Genomic DNA, 17,698 nt, shown 5'->3' with positions numbered 1-17,698 from the left:
TTGCTGGGGCACTCCCGAAGAGGCAGAAATGCAGTTCATTACCTTGAGGTGCAATCTCCAGAATCGATACTCCGGCTTCAAGCTCTCTGAGGTATCCCCGGTGATCAAAGATGCCGTGGTGGTATGCCGGGCCTTCGGTGTGAGATACCTCTGGGTCGATGCCGTTTGCATCATCCAGGACGATGATTACGATTGGGAACAAGAGTCTGCTCTCATGGCCATGATCTTCAGGAATGCTTACTTTGTCATCGCCACACCCGCATCCGACTCGTGCAACGAGGGCTTCCTCTCCTTGACCAAGCCTTTCATCCACCTACCATTCCAGTCAAAGCTCAAGCCAGGCATTCAAGGACCATACCGCCTCGTACCGATACCAAATCATGAAAATTCTACTGATCAGGCTACTTTCGCGAGACTTGCAGTGGAAGATTACTTCGCATCGAGGTGGCGCACCAGAGGCTGGATCTACCAAGAAAAGGTGACAGCGCAAAGAATTCTTCTCTTTGGACGCATGGGTCTTTCGGTCCAATTCCACCAAGACGATGGCACCCCCTTCTTTGCACATTGCGCAGAAAGACACCTAAACTACCGCGGATGGTTTCGAATAGTGGCAGACTTTTCAGACACTCATTTGACATGTCAAACGGACCGGCTCCCGGCTATTTCTGGCTTGGCCAAGCTACACCAGGATGTCCTTCAGGATGAATACCTGGCGGGGTTATGGAGAAATGATCTTTACAAAGGTCTTTTCTGGCAATCCGAATTCTCAAATCGCCCCCGTCAGGAGCTCACCGCTTCCTTGGAGTCGCCAGATCCATACATTGCGCCCTCATGGAGCTGGGCCAGGCAAGATTATCCTGTATCTGTTTATTTAGCGCAAACTCTTGATCTTCGGCAAGAATTTGAAGTGCTACAACAAGAATTCGCACTCCTTGATGTCGAGATGGATCTAGTTGGATCCAATCCGTATGGTCAGCTAAGAAGCGGCAAGCTCACTTTGCGATCAAGAGCTTCAGAGATTCCATCTAGTTGGGACTTTGTAGATGAACTTGACTTCCTTGATGACAAGGAGAGAATTCAGTTGCGGCCTGACTGGAATTGGTTTATCGAGGGAAAGGGGAATACAGAAGGACTCACCTTGTTTCTTCTCGGATCTTGCATCATGAAAAGACGACAGCCTTGCTATTGCCACGAGCTCGGCGTCAATGAGGGTAACTTGAGCGACGAAATACTTGACAATGCAAACGCCAAGGAAGAGCAGGCCTTGGCAGGCCTTGGAGCGTTGGACCTGGGAGATTCGGATCACATTGAGGAACACGATCAACAACTGTGTTTGCATTGCAAGAAGCAACTCATCATTTACGGGCTCTTGTTACGGCCTGCCAAAGAACCGGGCAAGTTCTTTCGGGTTGGCATCTTTGTTTCAGATCCCAACACTCATGTTCTTGGGGGCATGAGCCTTTGTCAGGACTGGGAGATCAGAACAGTTGAGATTATCTGATTAGGCGGTGCCTCTCATACACTTTACAAAGTTCAACATTTCACAACTCGGTATTTCAATGATGAATTTGCGAGGAGAGTAACTCTTGTTTCTATTTTGGAAAACTAAGGCATTCGAAGACATTCGATTTGCCTGGCGACGGGGCTTGATCTTCGCGTATTTTGTTCTCTCTTTTGGCGCAGTTATCCAATCAAGGGCACAATATCAACACATCACAGCATTATATCTCAATGCTAACACAGTGGCCTTTTTCTTAACCTTCCTACTGCCTGCAGTAGAAGACTCGTACCCAGCTGGCGTATTCTGTTCAATCTGTAGCACGCCTAGGGATGTTGGTATCAACTTCTTAAGCAATCACATCTCGGGAATTGAAAATTCACATCTTCCAAGCCCTGTCCTCCAAGCCATCTGGTTGTCCCATGTGCTCAAGCGACTGCATAAAGTTGGTCAAGTCTTGGTGCAGCCTCATTGCCGCCGCGTTCAAGGCTTGCTGGTGCATGACCAAACGATCCACGAGCCTGGTCTGACCTATTCCTTGAAGGGGCCGAAGGAAGCAGTCGATAGCTTCGGCAGATCTCAAAATGTCGTAGATCTGCTGCTGGCCGTCGAGGCAGACATCCATGTATGAGATATACTCGCTCATGGTAAGGAGGGTGCCTTGCATTTCGACTGGGAAGAGAATTTCGATCTGCCTTGTCATCAGTTCGAGCTCACTCACTTCCGGAGCAGGTTCTTCAGTGAGTGGTAGAGGGTTGATCAACAAGTTACGCTGACGATCGACAAGATCGACCTGGTGGTTAAAAGCCATTGTCAGTAGTTGTGCGCTGGTGGAGTTGGGTGGATTAGTTGAGAATTTGTCCCGATTTGTGAGATGGTTTCAAGTATGCCTCGACACCTGTGCAGGGTAGTATGCTCTTTATAGACCCTTAGAAGAATGTCATTGACTCAATGAATGTGAACAAAGGAGATGGACAAGTGGAAATCTGCGGGACCGTGACGCTGGTCTGGGCGTGAACTGTTGAGCAGAGCCTGCATTGAGGGATGTTTTTCTAAGCAGATAAGAACAAAGGCTTTCTAGTCCAGCCTCTGATACAACCGCTACAGCAGCTCAATATGGAGCGCATGTTCGACTCGAGAACAGAATCACCCACACTGTCAACATAAAAGGCACATAAATTTGCAACGTATTTAAGTCAACCACTACACTAGCTTCAGATAAACCAACATTGAGGAAGTCTTATTGCTAATGAGTGAATGAATCACTGAACCAGCCGTAGAACTACTCGTTGACAAGCCAAGGCGCTGTGATCAACGAACGCTTGCTCTTCAGAGCTTGGACCATTGCCGAAGTATTGCGTGCCGTCACTCGTTTTAGAAATGTTTTTTCACGGGGAATTTGACCGGGTTTGCGCATGATGTGTGATAACATCTATTCATATATGTACAATCCACTACTCCTTCACGTAGCTCATCTCCAACATCTCTCTGTCCCAAGACAGCAAACATGAAGTAATTAGAAAATGGTATAAACGAGGCGCTTCCAAGCAGGGAAGCTGGCCAGCTCGGCGCGGTAGGCACGGATAGCCTCCCAGTCGTGTTCACGTCGACCCGTGTCAATGTCAATCTCCTCGATCTTGATCCACTTTGTTCGCTTCCAGAGCCATCCTCCGGCCCAGAAGAGAAGCACGATGGGGAAGGAAAGATACTGCTTGAAGAAACCCTCAACTGTTCCCATTCCTGACTCTCCAGGGGGGGCGACGATAGCAGTGTAGAACTAGAAAGACTGTTAGCTTCTGTTTTTCGAGAATGGATTTGAGTCTCTTTCTTACCTGAGCCATCATAACGACGATGACGAAAATCAGACCGAACCATGAACCATAAACACCACCAATAGCCTTGAAAGGAATCTCATCGAGGCTACGGCCGTTGTGCTTCCACGCAGCTCGGAACCGGATGTGGGCGACGCAGATGGAAGCCCATGTGACAAGCATAGACAGACCAGACAAGGCCAACAGCCAGTCAAAAATGACGGGACCAGCGGCGTCCAGGTTGAGGAAAGCCAGGAGACCAAAGAGAATGATGAAGATAACCGAGGGGAGGGGGCGGCCAGCTCGATCAATCCAGGTAAAGATGTTAGGCGCGTATCCCTGCTGTGCAAGTGCGAGAAGCGTGCGAGAACCTCCATAAACTGAAGCAATACCGAGAGACAGAACAGCCGACAGGATGACAGCGTTCATGTAGTGGTCGAAGCCCTTGAGGCCAGAGTACTTGCCGACGAGGACGAATGGTGACGCCTTGGTGCTGGAGTAAGAGCTAGACGAGAGCAGAGACTCATCGTTGCAGTCGATCAGGAGACCGATGAAGAAAAGAGCAACGATGTAGAAAAGGCAGATTCGCCAAAACACCTGCTTGACAGCCTTGGGAACCGACTCGGTAGGGTTGCGAGCCTCAGCCGCAGCCAAACCGATCAGTTCAGTGCCAGCAAAGGAGAAGGCGGCAGTGACAAACACGGAACAGAAGCCCTTGAAGCCGTTCTTGAAGGCACCTGGGTCCTGCCAGAGCTTGAAACCAGAGTATGTGTCGTATCGCCCACTGGAAGGTCCTCCACCACAAACAAGCACAAGAGCGACAATCATGAAAATGCAGACCGACGTGAGCTTAAAGCAAGCAGCCCAAAATTCCTCTTCGGCGTATCCAAGGGTGCCGAAGACGTTGAGGATGATGATAGCGCCGAGGAAGACGGCAATCCAGACGCCGGGAGAAATATCAGGGGCCCAGTATTGGATCGTGATGGCGCAGACAGTAAGCTCGAGGGGGAGGGAGGCGGCCCATTGGAGAACGTAGTTCCAGGCCATGGCGAAGCCGAATGAGGGCTCGATGAAGCGGGTTGCGTAGGTATAGAAACCGCCTGATACGGGGTACATGACGGCGAGCTCACCAAGAGCGTAGACTACAAGTGGTCAGTTGATATGTACGTGAGCAAGACAAAGTGTCTTGACTTACCGACGTTGAAAACCATGATTCCGATGAGCAAGAAATCGAGGAATAATGTACCAGGTCCCTACAAAATCAGCATCATGTCAACCAGCAATAATATGTCGTCACTTACACCCTTAGCCAGAGCAGATCCAGATCCAACAAAGAAACCAGCACCAATAGATCCTCCAATAGCAACCATCTGCAGATGTCTCGGCTTCATCTTTCGATCAAGCTCGACAAGGCCGGGGCCATAATGCTTCCTCTGAAAAGACCGGACGTTCAAACCAGTACGTGTCAAAAAGTCCTCCTTCTCATACTCCTGTCCGGTTCCCACGAGGCCCTCATTTCGAATAGAAGGGGCCTGCTCCTCGGCAAAGGCACCGTCCTTTGCTACGCCCTTTTCGCCCGTGACGGGGGCTGTGTCGACAACTTTTTCGACCGACATGGTGAATGGTATACTCCAAAGACGGAGAGATGCTGTATATGGGATTTGGTGTCTGGATCTCCCCCAGAAGACGAGCTTGAAGAGAAGAAAAAAGAAAAAGATCAGAATTTGACTGAACGGGGCGAGGGTATTAGTACTATCCCATCCCATCTCTAGTCTCGGCCCAGTCAAGGGCAAGAGGACGCTACGCGATATCTCCACACATGGTCTCACAAAAAAACATGTCTGATTACTCCGCGTTTTTCCAAGATATGACAGTTTTTCGTTATCCCCGGATTAAAGGAGTCGATGGTTTTACGTAAATCTCCATGGGGAAAAACTGTCAGTGGTTCCCAAGTCTATCTTGCATCTTCAAGAGTCAATCTCCATGCACTGACAGTGGAGCGCGAACGTGTGTTCTCCAAGTCAGCTTCAGCCGACGAAATCCGCCTACTCCGCACGGATGCATTCTCCACTGTCCAGGGAGGGGGGTGCAAAATTTTGGAGTTCATGGACAGGCATGTGGCCGGGTAACCGAGTGATTGGGAGGCAGATTGGGTCATTTTGAGCCTGTGATGGCTTCTTTAATATTTATCGTTTATCATTGTTTACTCAAATTGTTATCAGACTTGATTGTGGGCGCTTTAAAAGGTTCATCGAAGGTCTTCTAAGTCGTGAAGTTGCGCGACTCCTCACTTACCCCAACACCAGCCAAGCCATCATGACCATACAGGATTCTCGAACATTTCCTTGTGCGGCACATATCAACCAAAAAAAACTAACACACACTCATCACAAGCAATCAAAAGGTTGCCTCCAGGAAAGAAGCCGAGATATGATCCAAGCAAATTTATCACGCCCTTTGCCTTGTCAAATCTCGAGTCATGCCCCGTCGAGTTTCTATTTACATTACGTTAGTATTATGTTTGAGAAACCAGGGCCCGCAGCCTCCGGACCTCAGCGGCGGGCGGGCCGCCGTCGCCGCCGTCGCCGCCGGGTCGTGTCATGTTCGGCGCCGCCGGTCAATTTAACCTTGCGCCGACCTCGGGGAGAACCACCTGTAAAAGGAACTGGTTCATTGAGGCTCTTTGTATTGAATCTGCTTGTCGTATGAGGGGTTCATGCGGAGTGAATGAGTATGCGGTCTGTCTTCTAGAAACACACAACTCCATATGTATACATCTATCTTATCAGTAATTGACTGCTTCATCCTTCTCCATTGTAATTACTCCATATTACCATTCAAATCCATTCCCGTCAAGTTTGTTGTTGATCATCCACTTGGCAACTAACCCCTAGCTTGGCCGGCGGCGCATCGTGGGCCTCACGTCAAAGTCCACATTAATCATCAATACACCCATTCTCACTCCCTCTTTTACCCCAGGTCAATCAATCTCACAGTTCCCATTCCAGACCCCAGATCTCCATGCGCTACCGTTCAGATTATTTGGTAACAAAAACATTGCGTCTCGCGGGGTTTTCCCCACTGAATCCATCTAGATTCTCCCCCCACTGAGGAAACCTGGAGTAGAAACCTGGGGCTGACGATGGCGATGGTTTGCGCCCTGTGGAGGACGCTTTCAATCTTTTCCCGTGGGTAAGCGACCCAATATCATGTGTCCCAACCGACCGGACCAAGGGGAAGTCTTGATCAGACCGCGGGGAGATGCCGAGACTGGATATTAGCACACTCAAGTCAGCTGAACTACTACGTGTTGGGAAGAGACTTCAACTTTGAAACCACTGAGGCGGAATCTGCTCGATTATCCACCTCCACAATCACTCCTGTTCTTATCCGATGTCCGGGGAAGTTTCAAATTCCGTGACAACCTGGTTCCATGTCAGTTTTCTTTTCGTGTTCCCCTTCCTAATGCCTACCAACAGACTCTAGCGCATTAACGAGACAATTCTTGAGACCACAGCTTTTGGCCCCGCTCAACAACTGCGTTGCAGTTGCTCAATATCTCCACTCTGCCTACGCTGCCTCAGCCAAGTAATGGATGCCTACCCTAATGGCAGCAAAAGTGACAACAATGAGAGTCCCAGCCTACTTTCCGCTAGATTATGTGAGACTCAGGCAATCAGCGAATGTTATAAACACTATGGAAAATAGCCAAAGGAGGGAAAGACACTGAAAACCTTGACGTATGACATCTTAAGCCATGGTTCACGACACGCCTTCACAATAGAAACTATGCGACAGTCCCAAGCCGCGACGAGAAGGCATTCAGCAACAAATCATAGGCTTACGTGTGTGCTTGCCGACATAAAGGAAGTATTACCAGTCCCCGCCGATCCCGGATATGGCCATCCGTAGGGACCGCTACAGGCCGAGCCTGGTAAGTAATTGGAAATCTCGGCTCGTTCTCGAAAGAATCCAAATGTGGTTCCGTGAGGGGGACCCCGGTTCATTCGTTCAGCTTGATACCGCTTCTCCAATCCAGGGCAGACTCGACCAACATCCGACATCACGTACGAGTACGACTCCAACAAAAGGACCGAACTTAAGGGATGCCCCATAAGTTTCAAATTTGCAAAAATATTCGGGGTAAACATCAACGCCAAGTCGTATCATGAGCCCGTTTTTCCTGACGAGTAGCAAGATGCCTGTAAGAATAGAGGCTGATAACCCACCAGGGGCTAGGACGAACTCGGCAAGAAAATGCGGAACCCCTGTTGTTGCGCCCTTTCGGCGCCTTTTGTCATCTGCACCCTACCGGGGGGGGGCTGTGGCAAGTTGGGCTCCAAGTTGTCTGCTGTGTTATCAAATCAAGGGTTGTCCGGTAAAGTTATCGCCGAGTGTATGGAGTGCACATTTGGTGGTGACTCCTCAAATGACGTTACTAGATACAATTACTAGCCAACCGGGAGCGATAAGCATATCTTCAGTACTAGCTAGTACTATATGTACTTATAAATCCGTTCCTTCTTGTTATTCTTCGGGACGTCTGAATGCCTGGATAACACCCTGAGGGATAGACCAACTTGTTCCTGTGATATACCCTGGGGTCAAGACGCGGATGGCCTCCTGCCTCACTCAGGCCTGCTACTAACATCAAATTCTTTCATCGAACAATATGAATCCCTTGTGGAGTGGCATGGCCAGCAACTGGTACCACCAGAGGCCGACATCAACCGCGCATGCGATCCACCAGACTTGAACTTTAGAGGAAGTCCTCATTTTGACAAGACCGTATAAATAAAACTAGCAAAGTATTCTCAACATGGCACTCCAACGGTGTGATTCTGGCCCTTCTGTTCATATTAACGTCTCCCAAACTTCTGCACCTTGGTCCTCTTTCTCTGAAGAAGCAATTTCTAAAGGATCTCTCGTCTACGTTATTCCAATTACCTTCCACTAGCATCATGATGAGTCCAATGCCCTCAACCGAAATTATTTCAGGCATATTTGGCAGCATTAGTCTCACAGCGTGGATCACTGTCCTGGTATGGAGGTCATGCTTGCTTTACTGCCAGACTTAACAAGGCTGACTCGTCTGTAGGTGCCCCAACTTCATGCCAACTACCAGTCAGGGAGTGCTGAGGACCTCAGCATGGCCTTCTTGTTTATTTGGCTATTGGGAGATATGGCAAACTTTGTCGGTACGTACTTGACCTGCACAGTCAGTATCTGGATGAGCCCTGACTAGATCTAGGTGCCCTTTTCACGCGTCTTGCGCCTACTGCCATTGGGCTGGCCGGCTACTTTTGTATTGCCGATCTAATTCTCATCTGTCAATGCTTCTACTACAAGACGGCCAACTCTCGCCCACAATCCGTCTCCTCTACGGGGGTAGATGCCATCTCATCCGAGGAGACGCCACTACTGTCCACGACGCAGCAGAGCGGCTTGGCTCAAAGATCCAAAATGAACCCCTGGGTATCCAACACGCTGAGCCTGCTTGCAGTTGGTGTTGTGGGATGCATTGCATGGCTTGCTGCTTTCGAGATGGGCTTCTTGGACAGCACCGAGACAGATACCCAAGATCCAGAGCAAGGCTCTGACAAGATGCTTGAGACGGTTGGTATAATTCTGGGCTATGGCAGCGCCGTCTGCTACTTATGGTGAGTCACATTCGCCTTTTTTAAAAACCGACACCAGACTAACACGGGAACAGTGCTCGTATCCCGCAGATCATCAAGAACTGCCGTGAAAGGTCATGCGAAGGTAAGCAGCATGGCCTGCCTATTAATCACGCTCACAATACTGATACTCCCAGGTCTGGCGATTCTCTTCTTTCTTCTCTCCCTGACTGGAAACGTGACGTATTTCATCAGTCTTCTGGCGTACTCTCAGGAAAAGAACTACCTCTTGAATGCTCTCCCATGGTTCCTTGGATCTCTCGGCACCGTGGGTGAAGACATGATTGTGTTTGCTCAGTTTCGCAAGTACTCTGGCAATAAGGAAGCCTCTACTCAAGCATAATTTCGGGTAACATCATGAAAAGGGGGAGAAATGCAGCCGGATTGCATCTCAAAGCTTTGTGGATAGCGACTCTGAGGTCATTGGCGGGGTCTATCTCGTTCTAGATAGCTCCAGGTGTTGGATTTGGATATTCAAGGTCCTTACATGCGTTTCTACATTGGCCAACGTGCCCAGCTACCTAATTAAGACATTCCTATACACATTTCAATCATTAACTTTACCTTCCTTCTAAAAGTCACAGACATACTAGTATTATCATGGCAGCATTTCAGCCTAGGTAGTTTCGTACAACGCCGTACTGTACTTTGCATATAAGTTTCGGCGACATTAGAAGAAAACTCAATCTAAACATGGTGGTTTGGAAGCCAGACACCGTGTGTCCGTCAGTTCGGTTATCCAAGGACTTTCTACTGCCACGTCAGGGGCTCCAGTTGAACTCTCACTCCACAGTCAAGAGCTTTCTTCACATTCCATGAAGTAATCGCCATCTCATAGGTTTGCCCCTCAACCGGCTCTCGCATTTTCTTTCCCCTTTGAGTAAGGGCGCTCGGTCAACCAGTCGGTACCCGGTCCGGCTCTGTCTCGGCCCTTGCGCACTTAGACCCGGTCTCCATGTTGAAGCGACCGCAACACTGGAGCGACCGAAGATATGGAGGCTGGGGTCATTATTTCTGGTCCTAGACATGCGTTGCAGCATCATGGCGTCTCGCTGGTGCAGCTGGTGGCAAGCGGCCTGTCGTCACTCTCGTTTCGCTCCTGAGATGGTGGTCATCAGAATTTTCAACAGCCAGGTGTTGTATTCAGGGGCTCGATCAAGACTCACAAAAAGAAATTACGTGAGTTTCATGGCACGCAGAATCAAGATACAGACGATCAAATATTGAGATACACCATCTACTACAGAATCTTGCCTTCCAACTACCCGATGCCCTCAGAAACATGATTTACCCAGCCTTTGGCGTCAGCACGCCGAACCTCATGAGGCTCTTAAAAAATGTTACAACACTAACAACAGCCACTGGGGGTATCTTGCCCTCGACATCGCATGAGGGATCGTAAGACGCAATCGTGAGTGACAGAGGCCAAGACCTTGCCGGCACCATATCCATACATCCCACGAGATCCTGCTTGGACAAGCCGCCGGGTGCGGCATACTTGTTGGCGATGCCGACAGAAGTGTCGAGGCAGTCCAGGTCGAGGTGAACCACTCTAGGAGAGGCGCCTTTCTGGATCAACAGCGATTGGAGCTCGTCTTTGAAGTTCACATTTTCTTCTGTACTTCCCCATACGATGGGGAATCCAGCGTGAACGATACGGTCTCTCTGCTCCTCAGTGACGTCGCGCATGCTGCAGTGGACCAGCTTCCACTTCAGATTCAGCGGTCTGAAGCCAGGAATGGTCTCAAGAAGTGCCTTCCAGGCCCCTCCCTCCAGCATAGCAACACCCATAGCATCCAGGTAGCAGCTGAGAATTGTGTCGGGGGTGTTGTAGTCATCATGGGCATCGAACCAGAGACACCCAGGAAGCTCAGTGTCGCGATACAGCCGTGAGTTGGAAATGCCTGCCATGACACCAACAGTGGAACTGCTATTCCCAGAGAGGATGAGTGGGAACGAGTTGCTCTCAATAGCCCGAGTAACAGCCTTGGATGTTCTCCGGTGCAACTCAAAACTTCTACCGATCTCACCCTCAAACTCGTCGACGGGCTCAAGCACAATTTCGTAGACGATGAGGCCCAGCTGGCGTAAAGCCTCGAGCAGACCAGCTTGGATCAGTGCATCGGGACCATAGGCGACTTCTTTGCTGCGAACTCCCATGTGATATGGTGATATGATTGCGGTGATGGTCTTGAAGACCGGGGGAGTGGGCTGAGAAGAGCCAAACAGGTTGTCTGTGCCAAGGGGAGGAAGCCTTTCAAATCCACGATTTCGATTCATGAAAATTTCTCGAATGTTTCCAAAGCAGCCGAAACCACAATCAATGTCATCGTCATCGTGGTAGGAGGACATTGTAGACAAGGGGATGGATGAGTAGATGAGGGGCCGGAAGTGCTGGGGGGTTGGGTTCGATAGAGAATAAAGAGGAAATGGAAATAGAATACGAAATGTCCGAAATTGGTCTTTTATATAGAGTCCATGCATTCGAGTCTATGCCTCTAAAGTTTAGTCATGTAGTTGAAAGGGGTAGGGCTATGGCCAGAGAAACTAATCCTCTAAAGTTGATCGAAGCGAGGAATGCCAGGTTTGTGGATGGCCCAACAATACAATCCCGCACCTTGGACAAATTTCCAATTGAAATTACAATACAGGAGTCTCTTGAACCACACAGGCCTCTAACAAGCAAGAATGAATACAAAAGAATGGAGAAGGGTTGCACGCTGTCTGAGTATATTACCCAGGGGTTCCCAACTATCTCGCACAGGCAGTTTCTCTGATAACTTTAGCCAGCGCAGCGCCACATACAACTTTCAACCAAAGCTCCAGTTCCATAAGTTTCTTAGGGCCGCTTTCACGCATTCTACTCGTGCTTCTTGAGCGTGACATACCACGCACCGCTCTCCTTTTCCATCCACGGCCCCAGCTTGTCCATCTCCTCGGCAAATATAGCAGTAGTGCCAGCATCTTCGTGGAGCTAGTAAATTTCTCAGTCAACTTTCTTTGTTTCTGGACGGAGGATGCACATACCTCGACACTCTCCCATCCGAGAAAGTATATCGCAAGCCTTCGTTGCTCGCCTTCGAGCCGGCCTTCAGCCAAATCCACATCTCCGCCTCCAGTAGAGTTAGTATTGGCCGCATAACCCCAATCGCCTCCCACAAAGCCCTGCATCTGGTAGCAGTCGGTATACGTTTTGTGCATCGATGTCTCAAGTGGAGGAACCGAAAGAGCCGCGTCCGGTTTCATTCTCATTGCGACCTGCAGCGACGGGTTAAATATTTTGGCATTTAGCACAAGTATGAACGCCTACCACTTCGCAAATAGGCGCTTTCAACGCGGTCAGCAGATTAGTTGGGTCGTCATGCGCAACCTCAACCAGCAAGCTCGTGGCGCTGTTCTGCGACAGCTCATCGAAAGGCTCTCTGAGAGCGGGTCGCTGAGACAGATCCAAGTTATCCGGCCATTCTATCAAGACTCATGTCAGCGATGTTTACAGTTCCGTGAGCTTGACGAGGTTACATACGGATTATCCAGGACACTTCATGCTTCTTCTTGGGCAGGGGCGCCGCTCGAGTTTGCACCGAGTAGCCAAAGTACTGGATCTGAGCCCCAGCTGTTGCCACAGCTTTTCGAAGGCTCGAGAATGCAGTGCTTGAGATTGTGGTGGAAGTTGGGAGCGTGAAGCGAAGAATCTGCAACAACATTTTGACTGTGTAAGTTGAAGGTCGGTGAGGGTTGATGGTCAAGTTGCTGCTGGAGAAGAAACACAGACGCTTTATACTCGGTTTCTATCAACGCATTTTGTCGCAAATAATCCAGAAGGGTCGCTTTTGGTAAGCAATTGGCAAGGGCTGAGGGCAGCTCGGATTATTCACGTTAGGATAAGCCACCTGGGACCACACTCCTGCAAGATGCTTTATAAGAAACTCCTCCATAACATCTATTGAACAAATATGACTCTCTGCATGCCTATGAACCGAGTCAACCCATGTTGTAGCTGACCACTAGCGCCAGGAGAAAAGACGCTTTACCCTTCTCGGGCAGCGCGCGCCTGTACCCCTGACCAAGATCCCCACTCATTCTCACCACCTTGATCACGGCGCAGCATCAGCAACTTCCGTTAACGCCGTAATTCACGACATGTCATCACCGGCCTGCTGGACCTGTCGCCTTCGGAGGAAAAAATGCGACCGAGCCCGACCCGTCTGCGCGGCCTGTGCCGGTCTGGACATTGACTGCCACTACAGCGCCGTAAGGCCTGAGTGGATGGATGGCGGGCAGAAACAGGATGACATGGCAAAGGCTATCAAGGCTCAAGTGAGACAAAGCTCTTCATCACGTCGCGACAAGGAGTTCTCTGTCCAAGTTCTTCCTCTTGGAGAGTCTTCTACCTCTCTCCAAGCCCCACCCTCGATTGACAGCCCGGCGTCGACTAGCTCTGCTGCGCCAGTGCATGCAACCGGCCAAGACGAGACGGATGATTTCCTCATGACACTATACCTAGACACAGTGTTCCCCTTCTTATTCCCGTGGTATCAGCCCACAAGCATAAGCGGCGGACGCAGCTGGCTCTTGGCCATCCTCAAGGGTCAGCTAGGCATCAAACACACTGCAATCAGCATCAGCGCCTATTACTTCGCGTTGAGTCTCACCCAAGATGCGAGCCATACGCTACGTACACCGTGTGAGCAGCATGTGTGGGATACACTTGCGCTTCACATGAAGACTTCCCTCAAGATAATCAGGCAGGACATGGATGGCCTAAGCAAAGCCTCTCCACACACCAAAGCCGATATCTTCCGCCAAACACACGTCTTGGAAGGCATTACTCAGCTATTAATCTTTGAAACAACCATGGCGAGAGGTGGTGATTGGAACATGCATCTGACGGCCGCATTGGCTTTATTCAATGACATTTTCGAGACTCATGGCATGAAAGACGGGCAACATGATCTGGGAGTCGTGTTGAGAGCCATGGATCAAGATCGGCCGTTTTTCGACGGAATTAAACTGGGGTTCAGCGTATGGACAGCTGACCAGGCCTCCATTCAATTTTTTGCCGCATTTCTCGTCTTTGCGGACATCATATCCAGTGTCTCCCTCAAGACTTCTCCCCGCCTTCAGCACTACCATCGCTCTCTCATTGCCGATAGCAATCCTTCTGTCGACCATTCACATGACAAAACTCAAGGTATCCGGATGGAAGATTATGTTGGGTGCCCTGGATGGGTTCTCGTCGCTCTTGGGGATGTTGCACGGCTAGAGTCATTGAAACACTCAGCTGAACCCATCCAAAGGGCAGATATAGCAGAGGGGTTGCGAAACCAAAGCATAGAGCTTGAGCGGATGCTAGAAGATGGTCTAGTCACTACTTCTAACTCGGCAAGCCAAACTCAAAATCGGGTTCCCGTGGTGGAGGCATGGATACACGCCACAGTGCTCTACCTCACAATCGTTGTAGAAGGCTGGGACCCATCAAACCCCAGAGTCCTCCGCGGCGTGCAGCGCATCTTGGAAATCATCACCACAATTCCCTGGCAAGTCTCCCTCCGCAGCATCATGTGGCCGTTCTGCGTTGCCGGTTGCCTGGCGGCCCCTGAGCAGGAGGACATGTTCAGAAGCGTTGTGTCGGCGATGGGAGCCTTCCAAGCCTTTGGCACAGCCAAGGAAGCACTCAGGCTGATGGAACGTGTCTGGAAGCTTCGAGGCCAGCTAGACATGGATTCATGGAGTCTTTGTCATTGCTTTGAGGTCGATGGTGTTCACTTTCTGTTGATATGACTGCATTAGCACTTGCAGGGTTGCCTAAATAGGAAAGCGCGCGGCCTCATGCAAGGAGATAGCCAAGGTATCATTGTTTGGGCTTCGTCAGCACCAGGTGTTCACCGAGATTTCACTCATCATAGCACGTCTTAAGTGAAACGATTCGTGAATATGATGGGCTTATTATATAGAGGCTCACTTCCTCGCTCCTAACAAGAAGTTCCAACCCAGACACCACAACTTCAGCTTCTCTCCTCACACGTCTCACATCCTCCAATTCCCGATTCTTTCAACATGAAGGTCATCGCTGTCGCAGGTGGCACAGGCCATGTCGGCCGCACTATTGTCGAAACCCTCACCCAGTCTCCGTCGTTCAGGATCATTGTCCTGGGCCGCAAGGTGAGCCTACCACGACTATCTATACTCCACGTTGCACTCTGACCCATGTCCCAATAGGCAACTCCTAGTAACCCCGGAGAGCCAGTGCATGTTGCGGTAGATTACGCCAACGTTGCGGCTGTGGCCACTACCTTGGAACAGCACAACGTGCACACAGTCATATCCGCCATCCAAGTCGCAAACGAGGAGGCCTCTGCAGCCGAGGCCAACTTGATCAAAGCCGCAGGCCAGTCTTCGTCTGTGAAGCGATTCATCGTGAGCGGCTGGGGATCTCTTCCCAGCGAGATGTGAGTGTCCCAAGCCACTGATGATCTTGAAGCTAACCACAGTCAGGTCTCCGACATCCGTGTTCCAGAAAGCCTCCCTAGACGCACTTCGCAAGACAGGCCTTGAGTGGACTCGCTTCGCAGTCGGCTACTTTCTCGACTGCTACAGCTTGACCTCCCTCAAGACTCATCTGCCGCCCTTGTCCTTTGCCATTGACGTGGCAAACAAGAAAGCAGCCATCCCTGGAACTGGCAACGAGCCCATCGCCCTTACGTACACGTACGACGTAGCCAAATTCGTCGCCGCTTTTCTCGAGGAACCCAAGTGGGAAGAGTTGACTTTTTGCTACGGAGAAAAGACGACGTGGAATGAGTTTGTCATGGTGGCCGAAGAAGTGATAGGTAAGCCATCAACCCACTCAATTATAAAACCATCTAACAACTCAAAGGTTCCTCCTTCGACGTGACCTACGACCCTCTGGAAAAGCTTCAGAGGGGCGAAACTACTGAGCTCCCCGCGCAAAAGGCAGAGCTCGCCCTGTCACCCTTCCCTGAGGCCTTGACTCGACAGCTTCTGGCTCTCCTAGGCATCTGGTCCGTTACGGGACAGTTTGACATACCACATGATGGCTCCCTCAACACCAGGTATCCGGGCATTAAACCCGTGACTATTCGAGAGGCACTGCAGGATGGGCGTGGACGTTAGGATGGTGACGGTCCTTCCACGTCATGCTAGCACAATCGTCTCTCATGTTAAGAGGCAGAAAATAGATGTAAACCCCTCAGCAGAGCACCAATCCCGCTGTCTTTATTTGTCAGGCCCAAGCAGTATTCGCGTGTATCCATATTGAATATCAAGTAGCCACCCAAGAGGCAACACAATAAGGAGGGAGAAGCCTACGTATGAGCTTTCGCTGCAAAGTGCTGAGAACATGACTGATAGCTTCGACCTCGGCCAGACCTAGGCAGACAGCTGGATCGGGCAAGCAAGCATCGGGCGTTGGCGAGGCCGGGCAACGCCACAGTCTAACAAACGAGCTTAACAAATACAAAGTATATCAACACCAAGCCCACAAGGACAGCGCTATTCATGCCAAGTCTCTCAGCTGCATATGTCCAAGTCCACGGGAGAGATGAGGACCTCACCCCGATCTCGCTGCTTCATCGCACCTTGCTCAAACAAACGGATCAGGTCTCGGACCTTGTGCTGCACAGGGTCCAGCCTGTTGACCCGGGGAGGTTTCCGGACAATGCGGAAAGTGAGCAGCAGGGCGCCGGCAAGGGCGCCGAACTCGAAGAAGGCCGAAGCCACCTTCTTGGGTATAGCAAAGGCCAGAACAGAGCATGTAAAAGTCCTAGGTCGGGCGTCAGCAAGAGAGAAGTTGATCCCAAGGTTGCCCCGAAGCTTACCACAAAGCTACGACTGGAGAAACGGCTCTCCCTCGCGATTTTTCTTCACTCTTGGCTTTGTCTAGAATCTTGTCTAGCGCGGCGAGATCCCGTACCGCGCTGTCATGTGAGATCTTCAGCAGCCAGGCGTCACCCTCCGCCCCAGAGTTTTCGCGGATGGCGATTTCTGGATGGACATGAATATTAGCTGTGTAACTAAAGTCCAGGAGTAACCTGACGCACCCTGCGACCAGCCACCCGCGTTGATGTCAGCGCTGGAGGCCCGTAGGCGATCCAGGCAGTCAAAGTACTGGTTCAAGTAGCGGTTCGCCGATCGGCGGTAGACTTCAAACAGTTCCCAGATGTCGCCTTCGTTCTCGGTTGGCGATGCTGCGTTCCAGAACGGCGCAGCCGAGGCCCGTCTAGCTCCGACTTCTTGCTGGTGAGGGCCGGCAAGAGCTGTGACCTCATCGGCCGTGTTCTCGCTCTGATCCATCTTACCCGCTCTGATGTTTGTTGATGGTGGTGAAGGGAAGTTGTGGCCACAGCCTGATTGATATCTGGAGGTTGACGTGGGTGCAGCTGAGTGGGCCCCTGTGAAACTCGGCGGCAGACATCCCGGTCGCTGCAGTTAGAAAGTACTTGTGCTATGAGATAAACCTCATATCTCCAGAGGTACTCCTTATCAGCTGCTACCCTGGCCGCGTATTGCCAGCTCTCCTTACACGCCACAACGGGTTACCATCCCCCCTGATTCGCCCATGAGTTATCAACCCTTTATTCATAGGCATCCAAGACTTGCACTTTGTTCAGCTCATATCTCAAAGTGCATGCCAAGATTGCACATCATGACAAATCCCCCTCGTAATGGAGTTCTGCCGAGACGCACCATTC

At 50.5% G+C, this 17,698-nt stretch overlaps 7 protein-coding genes across 7 annotated transcripts; 2 read left to right on the top strand and 5 right to left on the bottom strand.

Moving 5' to 3' along the window:
- Window positions 1–1,877: 1,877 nt before the first annotated feature.
- LRP88_03613 (uncharacterized protein) lies at window positions 1,878–2,309 on the bottom strand (the record flags this gene model as incomplete). Its single annotated transcript, XM_083240227.1, has 1 exon — window positions 1,878–2,309. One exon carries the CDS (start codon window positions 2,307–2,309, stop codon window positions 1,878–1,880), a length of 432 nt encoding a protein of 143 aa, XP_083103517.1.
- A 705-nt stretch (window positions 2,310–3,014) lies between these two features.
- Window positions 3,015–4,925, bottom strand: LRP88_03612 (uncharacterized protein; the record flags this gene model as incomplete). Its single annotated transcript, XM_083240226.1, has 5 exons — window positions 3,015–3,275; window positions 3,331–4,451; window positions 4,505–4,562; window positions 4,613–4,694; window positions 4,753–4,925. The coding sequence occupies 5 exons, from the start codon at window positions 4,923–4,925 to the stop codon at window positions 3,015–3,017; spliced, it is 1,695 nt and encodes a 564-aa protein (XP_083103516.1).
- Window positions 4,926–8,270: 3,345 nt separating this feature from the next.
- LRP88_03611 (PQ-loop repeat-containing protein) lies at window positions 8,271–9,330 on the top strand (the record flags this gene model as incomplete). The annotated part of the gene is made up of 5 exons (XM_083240225.1): window positions 8,271–8,351; window positions 8,408–8,507; window positions 8,561–8,969; window positions 9,023–9,072; window positions 9,125–9,330. 5 exons carry the CDS (start codon window positions 8,271–8,273, stop codon window positions 9,328–9,330), a joined length of 846 nt encoding a protein of 281 aa, XP_083103515.1.
- Window positions 9,331–10,274: 944 nt separating this feature from the next.
- LRP88_03610 (arginase family protein) lies at window positions 10,275–11,339 on the bottom strand (the record flags this gene model as incomplete). The annotated part of the gene is made up of 1 exon (XM_083240224.1): window positions 10,275–11,339. One exon carries the CDS (start codon window positions 11,337–11,339, stop codon window positions 10,275–10,277), a length of 1,065 nt encoding a protein of 354 aa, XP_083103514.1.
- Window positions 11,340–11,847: 508 nt separating this feature from the next.
- Window positions 11,848–12,691, bottom strand: LRP88_03609 (uncharacterized protein; the record flags this gene model as incomplete). The annotated part of the gene is made up of 4 exons (XM_083240223.1): window positions 11,848–11,961; window positions 12,015–12,245; window positions 12,298–12,452; window positions 12,511–12,691. The coding sequence occupies 4 exons, from the start codon at window positions 12,689–12,691 to the stop codon at window positions 11,848–11,850; spliced, it is 681 nt and encodes a 226-aa protein (XP_083103513.1).
- A 2,353-nt stretch (window positions 12,692–15,044) lies between these two features.
- Window positions 15,045–16,121, top strand: LRP88_03608 (uncharacterized protein; the record flags this gene model as incomplete). Its single annotated transcript, XM_083240222.1, has 4 exons — window positions 15,045–15,149; window positions 15,207–15,404; window positions 15,469–15,817; window positions 15,865–16,121. The coding sequence occupies 4 exons, from the start codon at window positions 15,045–15,047 to the stop codon at window positions 16,119–16,121; spliced, it is 909 nt and encodes a 302-aa protein (XP_083103512.1).
- Window positions 16,122–16,517: 396 nt separating this feature from the next.
- On the bottom strand, window positions 16,518–17,300 carry LRP88_03607 (uncharacterized protein; the record flags this gene model as incomplete). Its single annotated transcript, XM_083240221.1, has 3 exons — window positions 16,518–16,770; window positions 16,826–16,991; window positions 17,048–17,300. 3 exons carry the CDS (start codon window positions 17,298–17,300, stop codon window positions 16,518–16,520), a joined length of 672 nt encoding a protein of 223 aa, XP_083103511.1.
- Between the last annotated feature and the right edge of the window lie 398 nt (window positions 17,301–17,698).

The sequence above is a fragment of the Fusarium phalaenopsidis genome (genome assembly GCF_050370095.1).
Source record: "Fusarium phalaenopsidis strain FUZ10S chromosome Unknown contig_32288, whole genome shotgun sequence".
Taxonomy (NCBI): Eukaryota; Fungi; Ascomycota; class Sordariomycetes; order Hypocreales; family Nectriaceae; genus Fusarium; species Fusarium phalaenopsidis.
Note: the sequence above shows the minus strand (reverse complement) of the source record. Positions and strands in the feature narration are given on the sequence as shown.